The sequence below is a fragment of the Oncorhynchus nerka genome, linkage group LG19 (genome assembly GCF_034236695.1).
Source record: "Oncorhynchus nerka isolate Pitt River linkage group LG19, Oner_Uvic_2.0, whole genome shotgun sequence".
In the NCBI taxonomy this organism is placed as follows: Eukaryota; Metazoa; Chordata; class Actinopteri; order Salmoniformes; family Salmonidae; genus Oncorhynchus; species Oncorhynchus nerka.
Window position 1 is genome coordinate 48,429,713 of NC_088414.1, and position 24,826 is coordinate 48,454,538.

At 47.9% G+C, this 24,826-nt stretch overlaps 1 protein-coding gene across 1 annotated transcript in view; it reads right to left on the reverse strand.

Annotated features, from left to right (window-relative positions):
• Positions 1-24,826, reverse strand: part of LOC135562556 (protocadherin Fat 3) — a gene marked incomplete at its 5' end in the record, with an annotated part of 349,011 nt that overhangs the window by 68,108 nt on the left and 256,077 nt on the right. The window contains 8 exon segments of the mRNA XM_065005063.1: positions 1,211-1,324; positions 1,327-1,359; positions 5,414-5,628; positions 5,750-5,963; positions 9,398-9,458; positions 10,924-10,986; positions 11,374-11,611; positions 12,672-12,825. Coding sequence (XP_064861135.1) covers positions 1,211-1,324; positions 1,327-1,359; positions 5,414-5,628; positions 5,750-5,963; positions 9,398-9,458; positions 10,924-10,986; positions 11,374-11,611; positions 12,672-12,825 — 1,092 coding nt within the window.

The window sequence follows — 24,826 nt, forward strand, 5'->3', positions numbered from 1 at the left end:
TATCCTGTCTCACTACCTAGTATCCTGTCTCACTACCTACTATCCTGTCTCACTCTAGTATCCTGTCTCACTACCTAGTATCCTGTCTCACTACCTACTATCCTGTCTCACTACCTAGTATCCTGTCTCACTACCTACTATCCTGTCTCACTACTATCCTGTCTCACAAACCTAGTATCCTGTCTCACTACCTACTATCCTGTCTCACTACTAGTATCCTGTCTCACTACCTACTATCCTGTCTCACTACCTACTATCCTGTCTCACTACCTACTATCCTGTCTCACTACCTACTATCCTGTCTCACTACCTACTATCCTGTCTCACTACCTAGTATCCTGTCTCACTACCTAGTATCCTGTCTCACTACCTACTGTCTATTACCCTGTTTTACTACCTAGTATCCTGTCTCAGTACCTCCTATCCTTGTCTCACTACCTAGTATCCTGTCTCACTACCTACTATCCTGTCTCACTACCTAGTATCCTGTCTCACTACCTACTATCCTGTCTCACTACCTAGTATCCTGTCTCACTACCTACTATCCTGTCTCACTACCTAGTATCCTGTCTCACTACCTAGTATCCTGTCTCACTACCTAGTATCCTGTCTCACTACCTACTATCCTGTCTCACTACCTAGTATCCTGTCTCACTACCTACTATCCTGTCTCACTACCTAGTATCCTGTCTCACTACCTACTATCCTGTCTCACTACCTAGTATCCTGTCTCACTACCTACTATCCTGTCTCACTACCTATCTATCCTGTCTCACTACCTACTATCCTGTCTCACTACCTAGTATCCTGTCTCACTACCTACTATCCTGTCTCACTACCTAGTATCCTGTCTCACTACCTAGTATCCTGTCTCACTACCTATTATCCTGTCTCACTACCTATTATCCTGTCTCACTACCTACTATCCTGTCTCACTACCTACTATCCTGTCTCACTACCTACTATCCTGTCTCACTACCTAGTATCCTGTCTCTCACCTAATCCTGTCTCAACTACCTATTACCCTGTCTCACTACCTCCTATCCTGTCAGGGACCTAGTATCCTGTCTCACTACCTACTATCCTGTCTCACTACCTAGTATCCTGTCACTACCTACTATCCTGGTATCCTGTCTGTGTATCCTGTCTCACTACCTAGTATCCTGTCTCACTACCTAGTATGTGTCTCACTACCTGTATCCTGTCTCACTACCCCCTGTCCAGTCTCTGTTGATCCTTTGACTAGTCTATCCTGTCTCACTACCGGGTCGATCCAGAACTGGTTGCCACGGTCACCACGGAGGATGGAGTAAGTGATCCGTCCACGTTCACCTGGCTGTCCAGGTCCTCCGCTAGCAACTGTACACACACTACTTAGTACACACACACACACTACACACACACACACAGTATCCTGTCTCACTACAGTACTGTCTCACACACTATCTCTGTCTCACACACACTACTATCCACACATAATCACACATCAAATAAGATATTGACTATTACTATCCTGTCTGAATTGAAAGTCAGAACACAATTGACAGTAAAATACCTAGTATCAACTACACCTACTAGGTCAATACAAGAGATCAATACAATATATCAATACAGTAGATCAATACAAGAGATCACTACAATATATCAATAGTAAGTAGATACAATACAATAGTAGTCTCATCACTATCCTGTCTCAGAGATACTATCCTGTCTCAATAGAGATCCTGTCTCAATACAATGTCTCAATACCTAGTATCCTGTCAATACAATCCTGTCTCAATACAATAGGTCAATACCTAATAGGTCAATACAATAGGTCAATACAATAGGTCAATACTAATCCTGTCTCAATACAATAGTCTCACTATACAATAGGTCAATACAATAGGTCACTACAATAGGTCAACTACAATAGGTCAATACTAATAGGTCAATACAATAGACACATACAATAGGTCAATACAATAGGTCAATACAGTATAGTCTCACACATACAATAGTATCCTGTCTCACTCAATGTCTCAATAGGTCAATACTAATAGACTCATACAGTATCCTAGGTCAATACAATAGTCTCACTACCTAATCCGTCACATACTATCCTGTCTCACAATAGGTCAATACACTATAGGTCACTACCAATAGGTCAATACAATAGGTCAATACAATCCTGTCTACCTAGTAATACAATAGTATCAATACAATAATCTGTAGAAGAGATCTGTCTCACTACCTAGTAACCTAGATCAATAAAAGTGATTAATACAAATATAATAGATCAATAACATAATAATAGTGAACTACCTCATCCTGTCTAAAGGACACCACCCATCCCACCCCACCCACCCACCCACCCCCACCCACCCACCCAACCATCCTGTCCACTACCACTATCCTGTCCACCCCAATCCACCCACCCACCCACCCAACCACCCACTACCATCCTGTCCACCCTACCCTTGTCCCACCCACCCAACCATCCCACCCAACCACTACCCACTACCACCCATCCTGTCCACCCACCCAACCATCCCCACCCAATCCTGTCTCCACCCACCCAACCACCCACTACCACCCACCCACCACCCACCCACTACAACCACCCACCCACCCACCCAGTATCCACCCACCCATCCCCACTACCATCCTGTCCACCCACCTGTCCACTACCCATCCTGTCCACTACCCACAACCACCCACCCACCTAGTATCCTGTCCCTACCCATCCCAACCACCCACCTCACTACCCCCTCAACCACCCATCCCCAACCTACTATCCACCCAACCACCCACCCAACCACCCATCCACCCACCCAACCTGTCCCTACCCAACCACCCACCCACCCACCTATTATCACCCACCCAACCAACGTTCGAACAAAACCTCAACCACCCAACCTCACTCCAACCACCCACTCTTGTTGACAACCCTAACCACCCAACCAAACCCACGGTCACCCAGGACAACTGACCTAACCACCCAACCACCCAACCACCCACACACAACTGACCTAACCACACCACCACACACCAACCACCCACACACAACTGACCTAACAATTGAAAGTAAAATAGAGGAAACCAGAACCAATACAAGAACCACCCACAATATATCAATACAGTAGACAACAAGAGATCCAAGAGATAACAACCCAACAATAGGTCAATACAATAAGACCCAACCACCAATACAATACACAATAGGTCACCTAACCAATACCAAACCAATACCCAACCACCCAACACAATAGACCATAACAACTAGGTCCCAACCACCCAACACCCAACCGACCCAACCACCCACAGGTCACAACTGACCAATAACCACCCAACCGACCCAACCACCCACACAACTAGGTCACCTAACCACCCAATCCAAGATATCCAAGAACCACCCACAAATAAATAGATCAATAACATAATAACCCAACCACCCCCAACCAAAGGACAACCACCCACACCCAACCCACCCAACCACCCACACCCAACCACCCAACCACCCACCCACACCACCCCACTGACCCAACCACCCACCCACCCACCCACCCACCCAACCACCCGACGACCACCCACCCAACCCACCCAACCACCCACCCACCCACCCCACCCAACCACCCACCCACCCACACCCACCCAACCGACCCAACCACCCAACCATCAACCACCCAACCACCCACCCACATCAACCCACCCAACCGACCAACCGACCCAACCACCCACCCACACCCCCCCAACCGACCCAACCAACCACCCACACCCAACCACCCAACTGACCCAACCACCCACCCACCCAACTGACCCAACCACCCACACCCAACTGACCCAACCACCCACCCACACCCAACAACCCAACCACCCACCCACCCATCCACAACCACCTAACCGACCCAACCGACCCAACCACCCACACCAACCACCCAACCACCCACCCAACCTAACCACCCAACCGACCCAACCACCCACACCCAACCGACCCAACCACCCACACCAGACTGACCCAACCACCCACCCACACCCACCCAACTGACCCAACCACCCACACCCAACTGACCCAACCTCCCACCCACACCCAACCGACCAAACCACCCACCCACTCAACCAACCAACCCAACCACACCCACCCACACCCACCAAACCGACCCAAACACCCACACCTAACTGACCCAACCACCCACCCACCCACACCCACCCAACTGACCCAACCACCCACACCCACCCAACCAACCCAACCGACCCAACCAACCACCCACACCCAAACACCCCAACCACCCACACCACCCAACCAACGGACCCAACCACCCACACCCACCCAACCACCCACCCACACCCACCCACCCAACCACCCACCCACCACACCCAACCAACCACCCACACCCACCCAACCGACCCCACCCACCCAACCAACCACCCACACCCACCCAACCGACCTAACCACCCACACCAACTGACCCATCCACCCACCCACACCAACCCAACTACCCACACCCACACCAACCGACGGACCCAACCACCCACACCCACCCAACCACCCACACCCACCCACCCAACCAACCACCCACACCCACCAAACCGACCCAACCACCCACACCCAACTGACCCAACCACCCACACCCACCCAACCAACCCCACCGACCCCACCCACCCACCCAACCAAACCCACCCAACCAACCACCCACCCACACCCACCCAACCGGACCTAACCACCCACACCCAACTGACCCATCCACCCACCCCACACCGACCCAACCAGCCACACCCACCCACCCACCAACCACCCAACCCACCCAACCACCCCACACACACCCAACCCAACCCAACCACTCACCCACACCCACCCAACCGACCTAACCACCCACACCCAACTGACCCATCCACCCACCCACACCAACCCAACCACCCACACCCACCCACCCATCCGACCCAACCACCCACACCCACCCACCCAACCCAACCACCCACACCCACCCAACCGACCCAACCACCCACACCCAACTGACCCGACCACCCACACCCACCCAACCAACCCCACCGACCCACCCACCCACCCAACCAAACCCACCCAACCAACCACCCACCCACACCCACCCAACCGACCTAACCACCCACACCCAACTGACCCATCCACCCACCCACACCGACCCAACCAGCCACACCCACCCACCCATCCGACCCAACCACCCACACACACCCACCCAACCCAACCACTCACCCACACCCACCCAACCGACCTAACCACCCACACCCAACTGACCCATCCACCCACCCACACCGACCCAACCACCCACACCCACCCACCCATCCGACCCAACCACCCACACCCACCCACCCATCCGACCCAACCACCCACACCCACCCAACCGACCCAACCACCCACACCCACCCACCCAGCCGACCCATCCACCCACACACTCACCCTGGTGATAGTCTGTCCGACTGATGCGTCCTCGCTGACCAGCACGTTGTAGATATCCTGACTGAAGGCTGGAGCGTTGTCGTTGACGTCCATCAGTTCTATGGTTACCATGGTAGCAGTGCTGAGGGGCGGGGCCCCGCCGTCCCAAGCCTCTATAGTCAGGAAGTAGTCCTTACACACCTCAAAGTCCATGTCATCAACTACTGAGATGGAGCCTACACACACACACACACACACACACACACACACACACACACACACACACACACACACACACAAAGTTTTTAAGTACCTTGAAGTCAAGGAAATTATACACCCACCTACCCTCCTACTCACCCAGAGTTCTGTCAATCTGAAACTTCCCCAGTTCGTTGCCAGCCCTGATGCTGTACGTGACCTCAGCGTTTGCCCCAATGTCGTCACTGGTGGCCGACAGCCGCAGGATCTCTGTTCCCATGGCAACGTCCTCGGGCACGGTGACGGTGTAGTCACGCCTCTGGAACACCGGGGGGTTGTCGTTGACGTCCAACACCACTACTGTCAGATCCACCTGTTAGGAACAAGAACAACGCAAAAACACATAAACAAACACAGACACACAGACATATCCCAATCTTGAAGATTCACTAACACACACACACAGACATAACCCAAGCTTCAAGATTCACTAACACACAGACATAACCCAAGCTTCAAGATTCACTAACACACAGACATAACCCAAGCTTCAAGATTCACTAACACACAGACATAACCCAAGCTTCAAGATTCACTAACACACAGACATAACCCAAGCTTCAAGATTCACTAACACACAGACATAACCCAAGCTTCAAGATTCACTAACACACAGACACAGACATAACCCAAGCTTCAAGATTCACTAACACACAGACATAACCCAAGCTTCAAGATTCACTAACACACAGACACAGACATAACCCAAGCTTCAAGATTCACTAACACACAGACATAACCCAAGCTTCAAGATTCACTAACACACACACACAGACATAACCCAAGCTTCAAGATTCACTAACACACAGACATAATCTTAGCTTCAAGATTCACTAACACACAGACATAATCTTAGCTTCAAGATTCACTAACACACAGACATAATCTTAGCTTCAAGATTCACTAACACACAGACATAATCTTAGCTTCAAGATTCACTAACACACAGACATAATCTTAGCTTCAAGATTCACTAACACACAGACATAATCTTAGCTTCAAGATTCATATTACGATTAAAGCATTGGTACGAGACGAGAAACTATTCAGAAGACTACATTTAAAAACACCGGCAAAAGGTACGGAACAACTCAGACATTCCATCTCTACCAATCATCAGGATGGTTCAGTACAATTCAGCTAAATAGTCCTCAATTCCAAAAACCAACAACTATCATTGGTCAGATTGTATCACCCTGTGACGGTAGTGCCCCCTGCTGGCTAATAGAAACACAGACTCAGTTCTGTGTGGAGCCTGTGCAGAGGGACTGTGTCCTTTCATGTAACTGACCTGTGTTCTATCATATTAAAAACTAAAAGTAGGTTTTAGGTGAGAATAGGCATTGGTCTGAAGCCTAAAAAGAAAGGAAATTCACATGAGCACCACCATGCCTACTCCACCCATGCTCTACCAAGGTTTTACAGCACCACAATGCCTACTCCACCCATGCTCTACCAAGGTTTTACGGCACCACCATGCCTACTCCACCCATGCTCTACCAAGGTTTTACAGCACCACAATGCCTACTCCACCCATGCTCTACCAAGGTTTTACGGCACCACAATGCCTACTCCACCCATGCTCTACCAAGGTTTTACAGCACCACAATGCCTACTCCACCAATGCTCTACCAAGGTTTTACAGCACCACAATGCCTACTCCACCCATGTTCTACCAAGGTTTTACAGCACCACAATGCCTACTCCACCCATGCTTTTAACCCATGATTAAAATGCCTTGAAGACATGAGAAGGAGCGTAATGGTGTCCACAGATCGATTTACATGTGAACAAGTCGGCCGGAACAGGTAGCAGAACCACGCAGGTCCTCTAAACAGATAACTTCACATCTAAGAGGTTTATCAAAATCATGGTCGAAATACCTCCACCGGGAGGTGAAGCCACAACATTCTGATCCACAGACAGGAAATCTAACCATTACGATATGAATCCTGTTCGGGAAACCTTGACTTCGACAGACCATTTAAATGTATGGAAGAGTTCGTTCCAACAACTGCACCTGTTTCTTATCATATAACTGACCTGTATCCTATCATATCACTGACCTGCGTCCTATCAATATAACTGACCTGTATCCTATCATATCACTGACCTGCGTCCTATCATATAACTGACCTGTGTCCTATCATATACCTGACCTGTGTCCTATCATATCACTGACCTGTATCCTATCATATCACTGACCTGCGTCCTATCAATCTGACCTGTATATAACTGACCTGCGCCCTATCATATCACTATCATCATACACTGACCTGTGTCCTATCATATCACTGACCTGTATCCTATCATATCACTGACCTGCGCCCTATCATATCAATATCATATCACTGACTGATCCTGTATCCTATCATATCACTGACCTGTGTCCATCATATCACTGACCTGCGTCCTATCATATCACTGACCTGCGCCCTATCATATCACTGTGCCCTATCATATCACTGACCTGCGTCCTATCATATCCCTGACCTGTATCCTATCATATCACTGACCTGCGTCCTATCAATATAACTGACCTGTATCCTATCTATCATACCTGCGTCTATCATATAACTGACCTGTGTCCTATCATATACCTGACACTGACCTGTATCCTATCATATCACTGATCAATATAACTGACCTGTATCCTATCATATCATGATCACTTACCTGTGTCCTATCATATACCTGACCTGTGTCCTATCATATCACTGACCTGTATCCTATCATATCACTGACCTGCGTCCTATCAATATAACTGACCTGTATCCTATCATATCACTGACCTGTGTCCTATCATATCTGATCATCACTGACGTCCTATCATATCACTGACCTGCGCCCTATCATATCACTGACCTGCGCCTATCATATCATATCCTATCATATCACTGACCTGCGTCCTATCATATCACTGACCTGCGTCCTATCATATCACTTGACCTGTGTCCTATCATATCACTGACCTGCGTCCTATCATATCACTGGACACTGACCTGTCCTATCATATCACTGACCTGCCCTATCATATCACTGACCTCCCTATCATATCACTGACCTGATCACTGACCGGGCGTCCTATCAATATAACTGACCTGTATCCTATCATATCACGGACCTGTGTCCTATCATATACCTGACCTGTGTCCTATCATATCACTGACCTGTATCGATCATATCACTGACCTGCGTCCTATCAATATAACTGACCTGTATCCTATCATATCACTGACCACTGAGGTCCTATCATATCACTGCGCCCTATCTATCAAATGTCCTATCATATCACTGACCTGTGAGGATAGCGCCCCCCTGCAGTCCGGGAGCGGTCGGAGGCCTGGATCCTGGACCCTATCACGAGTCTCTGGATCCAGGGCTTTCTCCAGAACCACCACGCCCTATCATATCACTGATACTGGACCTGTGTCCTATCTATGACCTGTGTCCTATCATATCACTGAGTAAGAACCCGCCCTATCAATATAACTGGTTTGGACCTGGATAACTGACCATATAAGGGAGTACACCACTGACAATACACAGCCTGTTACATATACGGACCTGCCTGTTAGCCTAGCATATCACTTACCTGTGTCCTATCATAAACCTGACCTGTGATCACTGGAGTATCCTATCATATCACTGACCTCATGTTATCCTAATACACAGATCATACACTGAGACATATCAGACCTGTTAGTCCTATCTAGCTGAGACCCTCCCTCGGAAACCTGATCCTACCCTGAGGAGTCTCTGGTCTCTCTGTCCAGGGCTTAGCTCCAGAACCACCACGCCTGATAGACTATAGAGAAGAACCAGACTGCGGAGTTACCAGGAGTACACCACCTACAGGTTTGGACCTGAGAAAACCTCAGACTAAACCAGAGACAATACAAGAGTGGAGGATCCTAAACCTGACTAAGAGTGGAGGGATCCTGTTAGCTAAACCAGACAGAGACCAGACTGTTAGCCTAGCTAGACCCTCCTAAACCTGACTAAGAGTGGAGGGATCATGTTAGCCTGTTAGCTAAACCAGACAGAGACCAGACTGTTAGCCTAGCTAGACCCTCCTAAACCTGACTAAGAGTGGAGGGATCATGTTAGCTAAACCAGACAGAGACCAGACTGTTAGCCTAGCTAGACCCTCCTAAACCTGACTAAGAGTGGAGGGATCATTTTAGCCTGTTAGCTAAACCAGACAGAGACCAGACTGTTAGCCTAGCAGCTAGCTAAACACTAACCTCTAACCTAGAGGTAATCACTGTGTAGACCACCAATCATCGTGGTGTAGACCATCCTAATTCTAACCCTGACTAAGAGTGGAGGGATCATGTTAGCCTGTTAGCCTAGCGAGACCCTCTTAATAGGATAAAGTAATCCTTCCCCCCTTAAAAGACCTAGATGCACTATTGTAAAGTGGCTGTTCCACTGGATGTCATAAGGTGAAAGCACCAATTTGTAAGTCGCTCTGGATAAGAGCGTCTGCTAAATGACTTAAATGTAAATGTTAACCCTAGCACTGACTGAGAATGGAAGGATCATGTTAGCCTGTTAGCCTAGCTAGGGCTAGACACTCTTAACCCTAACCCTGACTGAGAGTGGAGGGATCATGTTAGCCTGTTAGCCTAGCGAGACCCTCTTAACCCTAGCACTGACTGAGAGTGGAATGGATAATGTTAGCATGTTAGCCTAGCTAGGGCTAGACACTCTTAACCCTAACCCTGACTGAGAGTGGAATGGGTAATGTTAGCATGTTAGCCTAGCTAGACACTCTTAACCCTAACCCTGACTGAGAGTGGAATGGATAATGTTAGCATGTTAGCCTAGCTAGGGCTAGACACTCTTAACCCTAGCACTGACTGGAGAGTGGAAGGTTCATGTTAGCCTAGCTAGGGCTAGACCCTCCTAACCCTAACCCTGACTGAGAGTGGAATGGATAATGTTAGCATGTTAGCCTAGCTAGGGCTAGACCCTCCTAACCCTAACCCTGACTGAGAGTGGAATGGATAATGTTAGCATGTTAGCCTAGCTAGGGCTAGACCCTCCTAACCCTAACCCTGACTGAGAGTGGAATGGATAATGTTAGCATGTTAGCCTAGCTAGACCCTCTAACCCTAACCCTGACTGAGAGTGGAAGGAGAAGAACCCCTCTGCTGAGTCTGCCAGGGACTAGACCCTCCTAACCCTAAACCTTACTGAGAGTGGAAGGAGAAGAACCCCTCTGCTGAGTCTGCCAGGGACTAGACCCTCCTAACCCTAAACCTTACTGAGAGTGGAAGGAGAAGAACCCCTCTGCTGAGTCTGCCAGGGACTAGACCACTGTACGGTTAGGATGAGGTATTAAGGAGGTATCCAGATGTTCATATGTGACCCGATTCAGGAAACTAGGCATATGTCACATGTTATGACTTCACAGGAAAGACATTTGTACGTAAAACAATTTATTTTTTATCAAATTGTGTTTTTGGGCAGAAATGCCTTCTTGAACATGTGAACTTTCATGCGCCTTAATATTATCAAACTTGTATGCCATCTGTAAATACAAATAAAATGTGTTTAATTACGAGCCTAGTCGGTTTAGCCACAGAAAAAGAGAAACAACCTTCCCGCTAGTCATGATTGGCCGCTCTGAGACCTAGAAGTACTGTCATCTACAACTGTAAATGCCTTGGCAGACACACACAGACACACACACACACACACACACACACACACACACACCTTCGTCAGGGTCACTGGCTTGTAGGCGTGTCAGCAGTGCTTTGGGGGCGGCGTTCTCATAAATGTTGGCCAGGTATTGGCTGGAAAAAAAGGAGGGCGGGTTGTCGTTGACATCCAATAGCGTGACAGAGACCTCGGAGCGACAGAAGAGCCCGCCTCCGTCGGTTGCCTGGGCGATCAACTTGTAGCTGGAGGTAATCTCACGGTCCATCACCGTCGCTGTCTTCATGTCACCTAGATAGAAGAATAAGATGCTGTTTGTGCAAAAACTGCCACCAGTGTGTGTGTGTGTGTGTGTGTGTGTGTGTGTGTGTGTGTGTGTGTGTGTGTGTGTGTGTGCGTGTTCATACTAGTGTTTGTGGGTAGGTGTGTTTGCGTGTGTGTGTGTGTGCGTGTTCATACCAGTGATTGTGTGTGTGTGTGTGTGTGTGTGTGCGTGTTCATACCAGTGTTTCTGCATATGTGTGTGTGTTCATACCAGTGTTTGTGTGTGTGTTTGTGTGTGTGCGTGTTCATACCAGTGTTTGTGTGTGTGTGTGCGTGTTCATACCAGTGTTTGTGTGTGTGTGCGTTCATACCAGTGTTTGTGTGTGTGTGTGTGCGTGTGCGTGTTCATACCAGTGTTTGTGTGTGTGTGTACGTGTTCATACCAGTGTTTTTGTGTGTGAGTGCGTGTTCATACCAGTGTTTGCGTGTGTGTGTGCGTGTTCATACCCCTGTTTGCGTGTGTGTGCATGTTCATACCAGTGTTTGTGTGTGTGTGTGTGTGCGTGTTCATACCAGTGATTGTGTGTGTGTGTGTGTGCGTGTTCATACCAGTGTTTCTGCATATGTGTGTGTGTTCATACAAGTGTTTGTGTGTGTGTGTGCGTGTTCACACCAGTGTTTGCTTGTGTGTGTTTTCATACCATTGTTTGCGTCTGTGTGTGTGTGTTCATACCAGTGTTTGCATGCGTGTGTGTGTGAGTGTGTGTGTGTGTGTTCATATCATTGTTTGCGTGTGTGTGCGTGTGTGTGTGTGTTCATACCAGTGTTTGCATATGTGTGTGTGTATGTGTGTCTGTGTCTGTGTGCGTGTGTGTGTGTGTTCATACCAGTGTTTGCATATGTGTGTGTGTGTGTGTGTGTGTGTGTGTGTGTGTGTGTGCGTGTCTGTGTGTGTGTGTGTCTGTGTGCGTGTGTGTGTTCATACCAGTGTTTGCATGTGTGTGTGTGTATGTGTGTGTGTGTGTGTGTTCATACCAGTGTTTGCATGCGTGTGTGTGTGTGTGTGTGTGTGTGTGTGTGTTCATACCAGTGTTTGCGTCCATATAGAAGTCCTCCACTCCGATCCCAAAAAGAGAATACTGTATCTCAGCGCTGGTGCCTGTGTCTGCGTCGGATGCCCCTACAGTCAGAATGCCCTGGTTAGGGGGCATGTCCTCAGGGAAAGTCACGCGGTAGACCGCCTAGGGAGATGGACAGGCACATGGACAGGCGCACGGAAAAACATTAACACAAGTGTCATTAACCCCATATGGCCCCTAGGAGGAACCACCTGAAAACACAAACACATAAAACAACTCTGTCTTCCCCAAAATTACCATGTCCTACAGTATACTGTCTCCCCCTACTCCTACAGTATACTGACTCCCCCTACTGCTACAGTATACTGTCTCCCCCTACTCCTACAGTATACTGTCTCCCCCTACTGCTACAGTATACTGACTCCCCCTACTCCTACAGTATACTGTCTCCCCCTACTCCTACAGTATACTGTCTCCCCCTACTCCTACAGTATACTGACTCCCTACTGCTACAGTATACTGACTTCCCTACTCCTACAGTATACTGACTCCTGCTTCATGTCTCCCTACTCCTACAGTATACTGACCCCCTACTGCTACATTATACTGTCTCCCTACTCCTACAGTATACTGTCTCCCCTGCCTACAGTATACTGACTCCCTACTCCTACAGTATACTGACCCCCCCTACTGCTACAGTATACTGTCTCCCCTACTGCTACAGTATACTGTCCCCCTACTCCTACAGTATACTGACTACTGCTACAGTATACTGACTCCCCTCTACTGCTACAGTATACTGTATACTGGCTCCCACATTATACTGTCTCCCCTACTCCTACAGTATACTGTCTCCCTCTTCTCCTACAGCATACTGTCTCCCCTACTCCTACAGTATACTGACTCCCCTACTGCTACAGTATACTGTCTCCCCCTACTCCTACAGTATACTGTCTCCCTCCTACAGTATACTGTCTCCCCTACTGCTACAGTATACTGACTTCTCCTACAGTATACTGTCTCCCTACTCCTACAGTATACTGTCTCCCTTATCCTACAGTATACTGTCTCCCTACTCCTACAGTATACTGTCTCCCCTACTCCTACAGTATACTGTATACTGTCTCCCTTCTCCTACAGTATACTGTCTCTCCTCCTACAGTATACTTCTCCTACAGTATACTGTCTCCCCTTCTCCTACAGTATACTGTCTCCCCTCCTACAGTATACTGTCTCCTCTTCTCCTACAGTATACTGTCTCCCTCCTCCTACAGTATACTGTCTCCCTTCTCTCCTACATTATACTGTCTCCCTACTCCTACAGTATACTGTCTCCCTCTTCTCCTACAGTATACTGTCTCTCTTCTCCTACAGTATACTGTCTCCCTACTCCTACAGTATACTGTCTCTTCTCCTACAGTATACTATCTCCCCTACTCCTACAGTATACTGTCTCCCAGTATACTGTCTCCCTACTCCTACAGTATACTGTCTCCCCTACTCCTACAGTATACTGTCTCCCCTTCTCCTACAGTATACTGTCTCCCTACTCCTACAGTATACTGTCTCCCTCTTCTCCTACAGTATACTGTCTCCCCCTTCTCCTACAGTATACTGTCTCCCTACTCCTACAGTATACTGTCCCCTCTTTCTCCTACAGTATACTGTCTCCCCTACTGCTACAGTATACTGTCTCCTACTGCTACATTATCCTCCTACAGTATACTGACTCTCTCCTACAGTATACTGACTCTCTCCTACAGTATATACTCCCCTGCTTCATGTCTCCCCTACTCCTACAGTATACTGTCTCCCTCCTACAGTATACTGACTCTACTCCTACTTCTCCTACAGTATACTGTCTCCCTGTCTTCTCCTACAGTATACTGTCTCCCTACTCCTACAGTATACTGTCTCCCCTTCTCCTACAGTATACTATCTCCTACAGTATACTCCTACAGTATACTGTCTCCCTGACTTCTCCTACAGTATACTGACTCCCCCTACTCCTACAGTATACTGACTCCCCTCTACAGTATACTGTCTCCCTACTCCTACAGTATACTGTCTCCCAGTATACTGTTCTCCTACAGTATACTGTCTCCCTACTCCTACAGTATACTGTCTCCTCTTCTCCTACATTATACTGTCTCCTACTCCTACAGTATACTGTCTCTCCCAGTATACTGTCTCCCCTACTCCTACAGTATACTGTCTCCCCTTCTCCTACAGTATACTGTCTCCCTTTCCTACAGTATACTGTCTCCCTACTCCTACAGTATACTGTCTCCCTCTTCTCCTACAATATACTGTCTCCCTACTGCTACATTATACTGACTCCCTACTGCTACATTATACTGACTCCCTACTGCTACAGTATACTGACTCCCTACTCCTACAGTATACTGACTCCCTACTCCTACAGTATACTGACTCCCTGCTTCATGTCTCCCTACTCCTACAGTATACTGACTCCCCCTACTGCTACAGTATACTGACTCCCTACTCCTACAGTATACTGACTCCCTACTCCTACAGTATACTGACTCCCTACTGCTACATTATACTGTCTCCCCTTCTGCTACAGTATACTGTCTCCCTCCTCCTACAGTATACTGACTCCCCTACTCCTACAGTATACTGACTCCCCTACTCCTACAGTATACTGACTCCCCTACTCCTACAGTATAATGACTCCCTACTGCTACAGTATACTGTCTCCCTACTCCTACAGTATACTGACTCCCTACTCCTACAGTATACTGACTCCCCTACTCCTACAGTATACTGACTCCCTACTGCTACAGTATACTGTCTCCCCTACTGCTACAGTATACAGGCTCCACCTACTGCTACATTATACTGTCTCCCCTACTCCTACAGTATACTGTCTCCTCTTCTCCTACAGTATACTGTCTCCCCTACTCCTACAGTATACTGACTCCCTACTGCTACAGTATACTGACTCCCCTACTGCTACAGTATACTGACGCCCACTACTCCTACAGTATACTGGCTCCACCTACTGCTACATTATACTGTCTCCCTACTCCTACAGTATACTGTCTCCTCTTCTCCTACAGCATACTGTCTCCCCCTACTCCTACAGTATACTGACTCCCCAGTATACTACTCCTACAGTATACTGTCTCCCTACTCCTACAGTATACTGTCTCCCTACTCCTACAGTATACTGTCTCCCCTTCTCCTACAGTATACTGTCTCCTACTTCCTACAGTATACTGTCTACCTACTTCTCCTACAGTATACTGTCGCCCCTACTCCTACAGTATACTGTCTCCCCTTCTCCTACAGTATACTGTCTCCCTACTCCTACAGTATACTGTCTCCTCTTCTCCTACAGAATACTGTCTCCTCCTCCTACAGTATACTGTCTCCCTCTTTCTCCTACATTATACTGTCTCCCAGTATTACTGTCTCCTACAGTATACTGTCTCCCCCTTCTCCTACAGTATACTGTCTCCTCTTCTCCTACAGTATACTGTCTCCCCTACTCCTACAGTATACTGTCTCCCCTTCTCCTACAGTATACTATCTCCCCTACTCCTACAGTATACTGTCTCCCTTCTCCTACAGTATACTGTCTCCCTACTCCTACAGTATACTGTCTCCTTCTCTCCTACAGTATACTGTCTCCCCAGTATACTCCTACAGTATACTGTCTCCCTCTTCTCCTACATTATACTGTCTCCCCTACTCCTACAGTATACTGTCTCCCTTTCTCCTACAGTATACTGTCTCCCCCTACTCCTACAGTATACTGTCTCCCCTTCTCCTACAGTATACTGTCTCCCTTCTCCTACAGTATACTGTCTCCTCCTACTCCTACAGTATACTGTCTCCTCTTCTCCTACAATATACTGTCTCCCTACTGCTACATTATACTGACTCCCCTACTGCTACATTATACTGACTCCCTACTGCTACAGTATACTGACTCCCTACTCCTACAGTATACTGTCTCCTCTTCTCCTACATTATACTGTCTCCCTACTCCTACAGTATACTGTCTCCCTTCTCCTACAGTATACTGTCTCCCTACTCCTACAGTATACTGACTCCCCTACTCCTACAGTATACTGACTCCCCCTACTCCTACAGTATAATGACTCCCCTACTGCTACAGTATACTGTCTCCCCTACTCCTACAGTATACTGACTCCCTACCCTACAGTATACTGACTCCCTACTCCTACAGTATACTGACTACTGCTACATTATACTGTCTCCCCTACTGCTACAGTATACTGGCTCCACTCTACTGCTACATTATACTGTCTCCCTACTCCTACAGTATACTGTCTCCCTTTTCCTACAGTATACTGTCTCCCTACTCCTACAGTATACTGACTTCCCCTACTGCTACAGTATACTGACTCCCCCTACTGCTACAGTATACTGACGCCCACTACTCCTACAGTATACTGGCTCCACCTACTGCTACATTATACTGTCTCCCCCTACTCCTACAGTATACTGTCTCCCTCTTCTCCTACAGCATACTGTCTCCCCCTACTCCTACAGTATACTGTCTCCCTCTTCTCCTACATTATACTGTCTCCCCCTACTCCTACAGTATACTGTCTCCCTCTTCTCCTACAGTATACTGTCTCCCTCTTCTCCTACAGTATACTGTCTCCCCCTACTCCTACAGTATACTGTCTCCCCCTTCTCCTACAGTATACTATCTCCCCCTACTCCTACAGTATACTGTCTCCCCCTTCTCCTACAGTATACTGTCTCCCCCTACTCCTACAGTATACTGTCTCCCTCTTCTCCTACAGTATACTGTCTCCCCCTACTCCTACAGTATACTGTCTCCCTCTTCTCCTACATTATACTGTCTCCCCCTACTCCTACAGTATACTGTCTCCCTTCTCCTACAGTATACTGTCTCCCTACTCCTACAGTATACTGTCTCCTCCTTCTCCTACAGTATACTGTCTCCCCTTCTCCTACAGTATACTGTCTCCCCTACTCCTACAGTATACTGTCTCCTCTTCTCCTACAATATACTGTCTCCCCTACTGCTACATTATACTGACTCCCTACTGCTACATTATACTGACTCCCCTACTGCTACAGTATACTGACTCCCTACTCCTACAGTATACTGTCTCCTCTTCTCCTACATTATACTGTCTCCCCTACTCCTACAGTATACTGTCTCCCTTCTCCTACAGTATACTGTCTCCCCTACCCTACAGTATACTGACTCCCCCTACTCCTACAGTATACTGACTCCCTACTCCTACAGTATAATGACCCCCTACTGCTACAGTATACTGTCTCCCTACTCCTACAGTATACTGACTCCCCTACTCCTACAGTATACTGACTCCCTACTCCTACAGTATACTGACTCCCTCATACTGCTACATTATACTGTCTCCCCTACTGCTACAGTATACTGGCTCCACCTACTGCTACATTATACTGTCTCCCTACTCCTACAGTATACTGTCTCCCTCTTTCCTACAGTATACTGTCTCCCCCTACTCCTACAGTATACTGACCCTCTACTGCTACAGTATACTGACTCCCCTACTGCTACAGTATACTGACGCCCACTACTCCTACAGTATACTGGCTCCACCTACTGCTACATTATACTGTCTCCCTACTCCTACAGTATACTGTCTCCTCTTCTCCTACAGCATACTGTCTCCCTACTCCTACAGTATACTGACTCCCCTACTCCTACAGTATACTGTCTCCCCTACTCCTACAGTATACTGTCTCCCCCTACTCCTACAGTATACTGTCTCCCCTTCTCCTACAGTATACTGTCTCCCTACTCCTACAGTATACTGTCTCCTCTTCTCCTACAGTATACTGTCTCCCCTACTCCTACAGTATACTGTCTCCCCTTCTCCTACAGTATACTGTCTCCCTACCCTACAGTATACTGTCTCCCCCTTCTCCTACAGTATACTGTCTCCCCATACTCCTACAGTATACTGTCTCTTCTCCTACAGTATACTGTCTCCCTACTCCTACAGTATACTGTCTCCTCTTCTCCTACAGTATACTGTCTCCCCTCCTCCTACAGTATACTGTCTCCTCTTCTCCTACATTATACTGTCTCCCTACTCCTACAGTATACTGTCTCCTCTTCTCCTACAGTATACTGTCTCCTCTTCTCCTACAGTATACTGTCTCCCCCACTCCTACAGTATACTGTCTCCCCCTTCTCCTACAGTATACTATCTCCCCTACTCCTACAGTATACTGTCTCCCCTTCTCCTACAGTATACTGTCTCCCTACTCCTACAGTATACTGTCTCCTCTTCTCCTACAGTATACTGTCTCCCCCTACTCCTACAGTATACTGTCTCCCTCTTCCTACATTATACTGTCTCCCCCCTACTCCTACAGTATACTGTCTCCCTTTCTCCTACAGTATACTGTCTCCCTACTCCTACAGTATACTGTCTCCTCTTCTCCTACAGTATACTGTCTCCCCTTCTCCTACAGTATACTGTCCCCCCTACTCCTACAGTATACTGTCTCCTCTTCTCCTACAATATACTGTCTCCCCCTACTGCTACATTATACTGACTCCCTACTGCTACATTATACTGACTCCCTACTGCTACAGTATACTGACTCCCTACCCTACAGTATACTGACTCCCCTACTCCTACAGTATACTGACTCCCTGCTTCATGTCTCCCCTACTCCTACAGTATACTGACTCCCCTACTTTACAGTATACTGACTCCCCTACTCCTACAGTATACTGACTCCCCTACTCCTACAGTATACTGACTCCCATACTGCTACATTATACTGTCTCCCCTACTGCTACAGTATACTGTCTCCCCCTCCTCCTACAGTATACTGACTCCCCCTACTCCTACAGTATACTGACTCCCCTACTCCTACAGTATACTGACTCCCCTACTCCTACAGTATAATGACTCCCTACTGCTACAGTATACTGTCTCCCTACTCCTACAGTATACTGACTCCCTACTGCTACAGTATACTGACTCCCCCTACTCCTACAGTATACTGACTCCCCTACTGCTACAGTATACTGTCTCCCCCTACTGCTACAGTATACTGGCTCCACCTACTGCTACATTATACTGTCTCCCCCTACTCCTACAGTATACTGTCTCCCTCTTCTCCTACAGTATACTGTCTCCCCCTACTCCTACAGTATACTGACTCCCCCTACTGCTACAGTATACTGACTCCCCCTACTGCTACAGTATACTGACGCCCACTACTCCTACAGTATACTGGCTCCACCTACTGCTACATTATACTGTCTCCCCCTACTCCTACAGTATACTGTCTCACTCTTCTCCTACAGCATACTGTCTCCCCCTACTCCTACAGTATACTGACTCCCCCTACTCCTACAGTATACTGTCTCCCCCTACTCCTACAGTATACTGTCTCCCCCTACTCCTACAGTATACTGTCTCCCCCTTCTCCTACAGTATACTGTCTCCCCCTACTCCTACAGTATACTGTCTCCCTCTTCTCCTACAGTATACTGTCTCCCCCTACTCCTACAGTATACTGTCTCCCTCTTCTCCTACATTATACTGTCTCCCCTACTCCTACAGTATACTGTCTCCCCCTTCTCCTACAGTATACTGTCTCCCCCTACTCCTACAGTATACTGTCTCCCTCTTCTCCTACAGTATACTGTCTCCCCCTTCTCCTACAGTATACTGTCTCCCCCTACTCCTACAGTATACTGTCTCCCTCTTCTCCTACAATATACTGTCTCCCCCTACTGCTACATTATACTGACTCCCCCTACTGCTACATTATACTGACTCCCCCTACTGCTACAGTATACTGACTCCCCCTACTCCTACAGTATACTGACTCCCCCTACTCCTACAGTATACTGACTCCCCCTGCTTCATGTCTCCCCCTACTCCTACAGTATACTGACTCCCCCTACTGCTACAGTATACTGACTCCCCCTACTCCTACAGTATACTGACTCCCCCTACTGCTACATTATACTGTCTCCCCTACTGCTACAGTATACTGTCTCCCTCCTCCTACAGTATACTGACTCCCCTACTCCTACAGTATACTGACTCCCCTACTCCTACAGTATACTGACTCCCCTACTCCTACAGTATACTGACTCCCCCTACTCCTACAGTATACTGACTCCCCCTACTGCTACAGTATACTGTCTCCCCCTACTGCTACAGTATACTGGCTCCACCTACTGCTACATTATACTGTCTCCCCCTACTCCTACAGTATACTGTCTCCCTCTTCTCCTACAGTATACTGTCTCCCCCTACTCCTACAGTATACTGACTCCCCCTACTCCTACAGTATACTGTCTCCCCCTACTCCTACAGTATACTGTCTCCCCCTACTGCTACAGTATACTGTCTCCCTCTTCTCCTACAGTATACTGTCTCCCTACTCCTACAGTATACTGTCTCCCTACTCCTACAGTATACTGACTCCCTACTCCTACAGTATACTGGCTCCACCTACTCCTACAGTATACTGACTCCCTCTTCTCCTACAGTATACTGACTCCCCCTACTCCTACAGTATACTGGCTCCACCTACTCCTACATTATACTGACTCCCTACTGCTACAGTATACTGACTCCCCTACTGCTACAGTATACTGACTCCCTACTGCTACAGTATACTGACTCCCGCTACTTCTATATTATACTGACTCCCTACTGCTACATTATACTGTCTCCCCTACTGCTACAGTATACTGACTCCCCTTCTCCTACAGTATACTGACTCCCTACTTCATGTCTCCCCTTCTCCTACAGTATACTGACCCCCATACTGCTACAGTATACTGACTCCCCCTACTGCTACAGTATACTGTATCCCCCTACTGCTACAGTATACTGTCTCCCACTACTGCTACAGTATACTGACTCCCACTACTGCTACAGTATACTGTCTCCCCCTCCTCCTACAGTATACTGTCTCCCTCTTCTCCTACATTATACTGTCTCCCCCTACTCCTACAGTATACTGTCTCCCTCTTCTCCTACAGTATACTGTCTCCCTCTTCTCCTACAGTATACTGTCTCCCCCTACTCCTACAGTATACTGTCTCCCCTTCTCCTACAGTATACTATCTCCCCTACTCCTACAGTATACTGTCTCCCCCTTCTCCTACAGTATACTGTCTCCCCCTACTCCTACAGTATACTGTCTCCCTCTTCTCCTACAGTATACTGTCTCCCCCTACTCCTACAGTATACTGTCTCCCTCTTCTCCTACATTATACTGTCTCCCCCTACTCCTACAGTATACTGTCTCCCCCTTCTCCTACAGTATACTGTCTCCCCCTACTCCTACAGTATACTGTCTCCTCTTCTCCTACAGTATACTGTCTCCCCTTCTCCTACAGTATACTGTCTCCCCTACTCCTACAGTATACTGTCTCCCTTCTCCTACAATATACTGTCTCCCCCTACTGCTACATTATACTGACTCCCTACTGCTACATTATACTGACTCCCCTACTGCTACAGTATACTGACTCCCTACTCCTACAGTATACTGACTCCCTACTCCTACAGTATACTGACTCCCTGCTTCATGTCTCCCCTACTCCTACAGTATACTGACTCCCCCTACTGCTACAGTATACTGACTCCCCCTACTCCTACAGTATACTGACTCCCCCTACTGCTACATTATACTGTCTCCCCCTACTGCTACAGTATACTGTCTCCCCTCCTCCTACAGTATACTGACTCCCCCTACTCCTACAGTATACTGACTCCCCTACTCCTACAGTATACTGACTCCCCTACTCCTACAGTATAATGACTCCCCTACTGCTACAGTATACTGTCTCCCCTACTCCTACAGTATACTGACTCCCCTACTCCTACAGTATACTGACTCCCCTACTCCTACAGTATACTGACTCCCCTACTGCTACAGTATACTGTCTCCCCCTACTGCTACAGTATACTGGCTCCACCTACTGCTACATTATACTGTCTCCCCCTACTCCTACAGTATACTGTCTCCCTCTTCTCCTACAGTATACTGTCTCCCCCTACTCCTACAGTATACTGACTCCCCCTACTCCTACAGTATACTGTCTCCCCCTACTCCTACAGTATACTGTCTCCCCTACTGCTACAGTATACTGTCTCCCTCTTCTCCTACAGTATACTGTCTCCCCCTACTCCTACAGTATACTGACTCCCCCTACTCCTACAGTATACTGGCTCCACCTACTCCTACAGTATACTGACTCCCCCTTCTCCTACAGTATACTGACTCCCCCTACTCCTACAGTATACTGGCTCCACCTACTCCTACATTATACTGACTCCCCCTACTGCTACAGTATACTGACTCCCCCTACTGCTACAGTATACTGACTCCCCCTACTGCTACAGTATACTGACTCCCGCTACTTCTATATTATACTGACTCCCCCTACTGCTACATTATACTGTCTCCCCCTACTGCTACAGTATACTGACTCCCCCTTCTCCTACAGTATACTGACTCCCCCCTACTTCATGTCTCCCCCTTCTCCTACAGTATACTGACCCCCATACTGCTACAGTATACTGACTCCCCTACTGCTACAGTATACTGTATCCCCTACTGCTACAGTATACTGTCTCCCACTACTGCTACAGTATACTGACTCCCACTACTGCTACAGTATACTGACTCCCCTACTTCATGTCTCCCCTTCTCCTACAGTATACTGACTCCCCTACTGCTACAGTATACTGTCTCCCCTACTCCTACAGTATACTGACTCCCCCTACTGCTACAGTATACTGACTCCCCCTATTTCATGTCTCCCCCTACTCCTACAGTATACTGACTCCTCCTACTGCTACAGTATACTGACTCCCCCTATTTCATGTCTCCCCCTACTGCTACAGTATACTGACTCCGCCTACTGCCACAGTATACTGTCTCCCCCTACTGCTACAGTATACTGACTCCCCCTACTGCTACAGTATACTGTCATCCCCTACTGCTACAGTATACTGACTCCCCCTACTGCTACAGTATACTGTCATCCCCTACTGCTACAATATACTGTCTCCCCCTACTGCTACAGTATACTGTCATCCCCTACTGCTACAGTATACTGTCTCCCCCTACTCCTACAGTATACTGACTCCCCGTACTCCTACAGTATACTGACTCCCCCTACTCCTACAGTATACTGACTCCCCCTACTGCTACAGTATACTGTCTCCCCCTACTCCTACAGTATACTGTCTCCCTCTTCTCCTACAGTATACTGTCTCCCCCTACTCCTACAGTATACTGTCTCCCCCTACTCCTACAGTATACTGACTCCCCCTACTCCTACAGTATACTGGCTCCACCTACTCCTACAGTATACTGACTCCCCCTTCTCCTACAGTATACTGGCTCCACCTACTCCTACATTATACTGACTCCCCCTACTGCTACAGTATACTGACTCCCCCTACTGCTACAGTATACTGACTCCCCCTACTGCTACAGTATACTGACTCCCGCTACTTCTATATTATACTGACTCCCCCTACTGCTACATTATACTGTCTCCCCCTACTGCTACAGTATACTGACTCCCCCTTCTCCTACAGTATACTGACTCCCCCTACTTCATGTCTCCCCCTTCTCCTACAGTATACTGACCCCCATACTGCTACAGTATACTGACTCCCCCTACTGCTACAGTATACTGTATCCCCCTACTGCTACAGTATACTGTCTCCCACTACTGCTACAGTATACTGACTCCCCCTACTGCTACAGTATACTGACTCCCCCTACTTCATGTCTCCCCCTTCTCCTACAGTATACTGACTCCCCCTACTGCTACAGTATACTGTCTCCCCCTACTCCTACAGTATACTGACTCCCCCTACTGCTACAGTATACTGACTCCCCCTATTTCATGTCTCCCTACTCCTACAGTATACTGACTCCTCCTACTGCTACAGTATACTGACTCCCCTATTTCATGTCTCCCCTACTGCTACAGTATACTGACTCCGCCTACTGCCACAGTATACTGTCTCCCCTACTGCTACAGTATACTGACTCCCCCTACTGCTACAGTATACTGTCATCCCCTACTGCTACAATATACTGTCTCCCCCTACTGCTACAGTATACTGTCATCCCC